Raw genomic sequence first — 6579 nt, 5'->3', positions numbered from 1 at the left:
TTGCAGCCTCAGATTGGACAAATGAATTGGATATAGTAATCTTTAAGCCATTGTTAGATCGAGCGGCTATTTCTGTCCATTACAAACTTTTACAAACAATATTTGACTTCATGAAAATTTGTTCGGGATTGTCATATTTTTCCCCAAGTGACTTTGGATATGATTTTTAAAACAATTTTATTTTCCATTAAGACTCTACCCACATGTACATATAGGGAAATGTTTTATAAGATTTTTCATAGGGGATACTTATCTCCGCATTGAGCATATATTATGGGTTTAACTGAATCTGATTTATGTCCGAAATGTCATAAATCAAGGGCTACGTTCTTTCATTGTATGTGGGAATGTCCCTACATTAAACTCTTTTGGCAACAGGTTCATTGCTACGCATTGACGTATCTTTTGAACTATGTTCCTTGGTCTTCTGAATGGGCTGTATTGGGAGTTGTGTCCTTTGCATTTAGAATGGATTGGCTTGAGACAGCTTTGCATAAGGAGAGCAGAGTAGGCTCCTGTTTTGAAATATGGGAGAGTTTAATTGATTCATTACCTAGCACGTTAAAATTACAGATCCCCTCATGTTTTAAATTTACAAGCTGGTATGAGGAAAGGATAGTTTTAAATACCCCTCCCCCCCTTTCAAATATTGAATGAAGTGGATTCCATGTCAAAAGTAGGGATGGTGGAGTAGGTTTAGACTTCATATAGATAAATTAACTGCACCCGCATTGACTATTGCAATTCCCTCCTTACTAGTCTTCCCAAGAACAGACTCTCACCTCTACAATCTATTTTGCACGCTGCGACAAGACTGATTTTCCTTGCAAATCGTTCTTCCTCTGTTGAATCACTCTGTATGTCTCTACACTGGTTGCCTGTTTTGTACCGAATCCAATAAAAAATACTTTTACTAACCTACAAGGCCATCAACAAAGCTGCACCAACATACATCTCCTCTCTTGTCTCAAAATATCTCCCAACTCAGCAACTCCGTTCTATACAAGATCTGCGTCTCTCATCCACCCTCATTACATCCTCCCATTCCCGGTTACAGGACTTTTTTCGGGCTGCACCCACTCTATGGAATGCTCTCCATCGCACAGTAAGACTCTCCTCTGGTCTACAAACTTTCAAGCATTCTCTGAAAACCTACCTCTTCAGACAAGCTTATAATATTCCTCAGCCACCCTCTTAACCTCGCTACCTTTAGCCTGTTGCACAATTTCACACAAGACAACTACCCCCTGACCAACATTGTTGTGTGACAGGATCATTTAGCTTATGAGTCACTTTTACCTTTGCAGTCTGGCTGGGCCAAAATGCATAATGTAGACTTAACCTCATGTGTCAATCTCCCATTGTCCCATAGATTGTAAGCTTGCGAGCAGGGCCTTCTCACCTCTTTGTCTGTTTTACCCAGTTTGTTTATTAGTTTATTATGTTTGTCCCCAATTGTAAAGCGCTACGGAATATGTTGGCGCTATATAAATAAATGATGATGATGATGGAAGCTGTATTTAAGATTGAGTAAATGGTATATTGATTATGCATGAAATTAAATTATATATTCTTTTTAGTTATCATATTAAGTTGTTTATGTATTGCATAATTATGTTGTGTGACAAATTTGTTATTTAGATTTAATTTTTCTTATAAAAAAACAAAAAAAAGCCAAACAACAATACCTTCTCCAATAACTGTGTGCTGATTTGTCACCTGGTTCCCCTCTTTTATTTAATCACCCTTGGAGGGAAATCAGCGGAAAACCTAAATCTCTGATTTTATTGATTGAGCAAACTGGAAATCCGTCGACTCCTGTTTGAGAGTATACACAAATACCTTCTTTTCAACAGTCGTGCTATTATAATCCAAGCAGCAGAACTATGATTTATAATTTGCTTTGTACATCTAACACTGAACCTTTGTTGGGACATAGACTTGAGTAGGATAAAGATTTAGAACCTCCCACATAGGAAGACACATGGAACAGAATTAGTTCCAAACTGTCTAAGGGTTCTATATCCCCTTTAATTAAAGAAAATCCATATAAATTTATACTAGATGATATTTTGTACCTACAAAAACACATAGAATATTTCTGACTACCTCTTCCTTATACCGGCAGTGGTGTGGACTCAAAGGAGATTCATTCATATATGGTGGCACTGCCCCAAGATTTCACATTTTTGAGATTCATGAAAGCTTGTTCAGATATTGCAAACTAAATTCCAACTCTCTCTCTGGTCTTCTAAGTAAGGTCCTCCTTTATTTCCTTCCCCTTCCAGTTTAATTATTCCCATTAATCTATAAAAAAATATAAAGATGACACATTGACAATGTTTTTTATATTTAAGATTTTTTTAGCGTTGTATTACTGTTAACACTTTATGTTACTCATTTATGCTCATTATACAAACTGTAATTTAAAATAAAAAGGAAAAATAAGAAACCTGTATATTAACCAACACAATGCCCAATATATTCATTATAGAAATATTAGTTTTAGATAACTTTAAAGGGTAACATTTTAAGAGATATTCTTCCATTGGAATTCTATTTGAAAGAGTCCCAAATTTGCCGTTAAAAATGCCCCAACTAATAAAAAACATCTGATGTCAGTAAGGAAGAAACTAGTTTAAATAATAAAGGGGTTTTATTTGCAGTAAATGTCACACATTTTGTAATACTTAGATCCTTCACCTCCACATAGAGACCTTTCTTATTAAAGAAAGGATTTTGTGGGTGGTATGAACATGTATGTATTCATAATGAATGTGGAAAAACAATGTAGAACCCAGCATTAACCCAGTAGGAGACCATTTTAGTTAAATTAGAATTGGTTGTGAAAAGTACAATTGACCTGTCTCTTTCTTTGGAATTTAATATTATTCCTACAGATTGGTAAATGAACAATCATGTATTTAGAATGTCACAATAGCATATTAGCAAACATTTGAAAATTACACAGTGCTTCACAATCAGATACATTTATTCAGGCACACCACTCAATGCCCCAGTGAAATTTACAATCTAATTTCCATATTAAAGGCATGCAATCATGCACCCCGGAACCAGTTTTACCGAGGAGCCAACTGAAGAAACAGGATTTCTTTGGAATGTGGGTGAAAGCCCATATGAACATGAGGAGAACATACAAACTGCAAGCAGAAAGCCACTGGATGGAACCTAAGAACACATGGACACCAAAATTTAATTAGCTTGTATTCCTAGCACCTGCATTCTGATCCACATAGCGATTGGAGGCTTTAAATTGTAACTACCACTCATACAAACCCTCTTTATATTTTCTTATCCAGTGGCAGTCACCCCTTTCCTCTTACAGGTAGGAGTAAGTATGTAGGGTGGAGTACGAGCACAGGATGACTCATAATACTATTCCTGCCGTCACTATGTGAGAAGTGCAACGAATATCAGAGGCTTACATGTAGGTACTGGGGAGAAAAAATAAGAAACTTTCCACATACCGCCTCTATTCCTGCTGTCAATCTCTATGCTCCTTACTTAGTGACTGAAGGAGGAAGTGCATAGTAATGTGTGTTACTGTACAACTTATCCTGCAACCACCGGTCGGAGGTGACTCACGTAGGTGTGTATGGGACAGGTGGTCATGTGAGAACCTTGTCCCTCCCAGCCTTGGAAATGTGCTACTTAGTAATGAGGTTCTCTCTTTGCTTCATAGGAAGAATGTGCCTTATTATATGTGTTTATTTTATTTTATGGTTGATTACTTTTAAGGTTTAGGAGCATACATATGACAGTCCTGTATGGCAAATGTCTAGAATTGAGCAGGAGAGATGCAACACTAGGCCTCCACTAGATGCCTCCACAAGAAAGTTATTCAACTGATGCCTGGGCCTGGTTGATAGTGGTCACATCAGTGTTATGCTCCTCAAACCATTGGGCAACCACACAAGCTTTGAGTATAGGCATTGCCATCCTGGACGACACAACTTCCACTGCAACATTGGTTGAAGACAATCACTCAGTACTTTTAAGTAGTGATTAGCATTGACCTTGGCACCTAAAGGAGTGACTACATACAATGGAAAATGTGCCCAACATAATGGAAGCCCCAGAACCAATCACTGTATGAAACATGCACTCGGGGCAGTAGAGTTCTTTAGCTTAACGCCACACGTGAACTCATCTGTTTGTCAAGTACATGGTGAAGGATGAATATCAACTTCTTCAATTGCTCAGTATACCTTTGTCTGTGCTCTTTGCGCCTCTGAAATCCCATTGCCAGATACGATGAGGACTTTGTAGACTCAACCCACATATGATATCCTGCTCTGTGTAGTCCTCATCGGACCATTTTAAATGGAAGTAGCTGTTCATGCCACAGGTATACATATGCGTTTCTAGATAATGTTTCCTGTGCTGACGACCTTGCATTCAGTATGCTTGATGCCCTCATTTGCTCAGTTGTTTAAAAAACTTTGACAAATATCTAAGCTAGTTTTAAAAAAAATTCCCCTAAATGTATCTTCTGGTTTTGAACAGTGAGTGTGAGAGAGATAGACCATTGCAGATATTTAGCTTTTTTCCATGTAACTTATTATTCTATTATTATATTTTTCTGTTATTTACCTTTTGTATGATGGGGGATTAAATGAGTGCCTGAGGTCTGGATAATGGTTAAACTCTCCCTTGTATCCTTTATTTAGATTTGTAATATGATCTGGGTTTCCACCTTGCTTTTTAAGTTGCCTGCTGTTTTTAAGGTGCATTAGATATAGTGATGTTATTTTCTTACCCGAATATGACCAGCTCTCCTAAGGATTCCTCTGGGTTTGCCTAATAACATAAGTACCGGGGTTCCATCTGTTGTGTCAATGAGTAAGAACAATAGCAGAGCACCAAGGTGGAAATTTGGTTAAGAATTTAAGAAGTAATTTTGAAATTGTGCATGCTACCCATGAAGAGTCAATGAAAAGTCAATTTTGATCCAATGGTGGAGTTCTACAACACAAGGTATATGAGACATAAATAGGTCTATGGTTTTCTTGAGTCATATTGTATTTGGCAAGCGTTTTGTAAATTCACAGTTCTAGCAAAGGGAGCAGACCTCCTCCACCACCAAAGGACAGTCCAGATTTTAGAGGTGAGGGTTGGAAATAAGAGAGGGGGGTGCTTGTGGTGTTGCACTACCAGCATTCTCACAGATAATTTCCCAACAAGGCTTCAGAAGAGAAAAAATGAGAGCTATGACTGACCTTCAACGACAGTTGAAAAACATAACCATATTGGGTGGTGCTGCTGTAGAGTGTACCAGATAAATCATTTCCAACACTTCCTTGTCACTAGTTTTAAGTACTACAACGATCTATTATGAAAAATTGTATTAAGCCCCATTCTTACATTGTTGGCCCTTATTAGAGTTGTAGACTCTTTTAAACATTTTATGTTTAAAAGCCTCCCTGATATCTTTATTCCGTAGGCTGTAGATGATAGGATTCAAAATAGGGGTGAAAACAGAATAAATAACTGCTAACACACGGTCGTAGTACAAAGAGTAACTTTTGGTTAGCCGGACATACATAAACACAATACAGCTAAAGAACAAGAGGACTACGGTTAGGTGAGACACACAGGTAGAGAAGGCCTTTATTCGCCCATCTGACGTCCTTATTTTGAAGATTGAAAAAATTATCCTGATATAGGAGATTATTATAAATGCGAATGTCACCAGGATAATAAAACTGTTGATTATAAAATCAGCAAGGACATTCACGGAGGTGTCCGTACAAGCCAAGCTAAGCAACGGTGGAAAGTCACAGAAGATATGCTGAATCTCATTACTCCCGCAGAAAGGCAGCCTAGATATTAGAATAACTTCAGTAATGGGGCATAAAAAGCCAAGCGTAAAACAGGCGGCAGCTAACTTTATAGTCATTTTGGAAGTCATGATAGAAGGATAGTGTAGCGGGTGACAGATTGCTAAATAACGGTCATATGCCATAGTGGTAAGAAGATAGCACTCACTGGCTCCAAGAGAATGGAAGAAATAGGTCTGCAAGAGGCAGCTATTAAAAGATATACTTTTCCTTGGCACTAGAAGATTGGTTAACATTTTTGGAATGGTAACTGCTGTATACCAGATCTCCAGGATGGATAAAATACTAATAAAAAAGTACATAGGTGTATGGAGGCGTGAGTCTAAACGTACTAAGACAAATATTATCACATTAAAAGCAATGGTAAGAATGTAGACGAGAAGCAGACACAGGAAGAGGAACGATCCATATTTGTACAATGTCGGGAATCCGACGAGAATAAATTCTGAGACAGTGCTTTTATTCCAAGGTTCCATTCCTTAAATGTAATGGAAATAATACTTTATTTAAAGACTATACAGAATATAACAATATTTTATATTAACTGGTCAGATATTCTCTGGCAATAATAATCATTAGCTTATTATTCTATAGAAATACAATTAATTAATAAAGTAAGGTAATTCAATTTCACATGTCCCTTACCTGCTCTTGAGGTTGCAAAATCCCAATACTTATATGTTTGGGGAATAAAACTAACGCATCCTTGCTATAGGCA

The 6579-nt window shown here is 37.3% G+C and overlaps 1 protein-coding gene across 1 annotated transcript; it reads right to left on the bottom strand.

The window, feature by feature from the left end:
• Positions 1-2224: 2224 nt before the first annotated feature.
• LOC142107535 (olfactory receptor 6N2-like) lies at positions 2225-6337 on the bottom strand. The gene is made up of 2 exons (XM_075191014.1): positions 5424-6337; positions 2225-2243 (listed from the first exon to the last, which is right to left on the bottom strand). Exons 1-2 carry the CDS (start codon positions 6335-6337, stop codon positions 2225-2227), a joined length of 933 nt encoding a protein of 310 aa, XP_075047115.1.
• Between the last annotated feature and the right edge of the window lie 242 nt (positions 6338-6579).

Source organism: Mixophyes fleayi, chromosome 11, assembly GCF_038048845.1.
Source record: "Mixophyes fleayi isolate aMixFle1 chromosome 11, aMixFle1.hap1, whole genome shotgun sequence".
NCBI lineage: Eukaryota > Metazoa > Chordata > Amphibia > Anura > Limnodynastidae > Mixophyes > Mixophyes fleayi.
This window is presented reverse-complemented; position numbering and strand designations above follow the sequence as displayed.

Coding starts and splice junctions, on each gene's coding strand:
- LOC142107535 (XM_075191014.1), bottom strand. CDS start 6,337: ATGGAACCTTGGAATAAAAGCACTGTCTCAGAATTTATTCTCGTCGGA.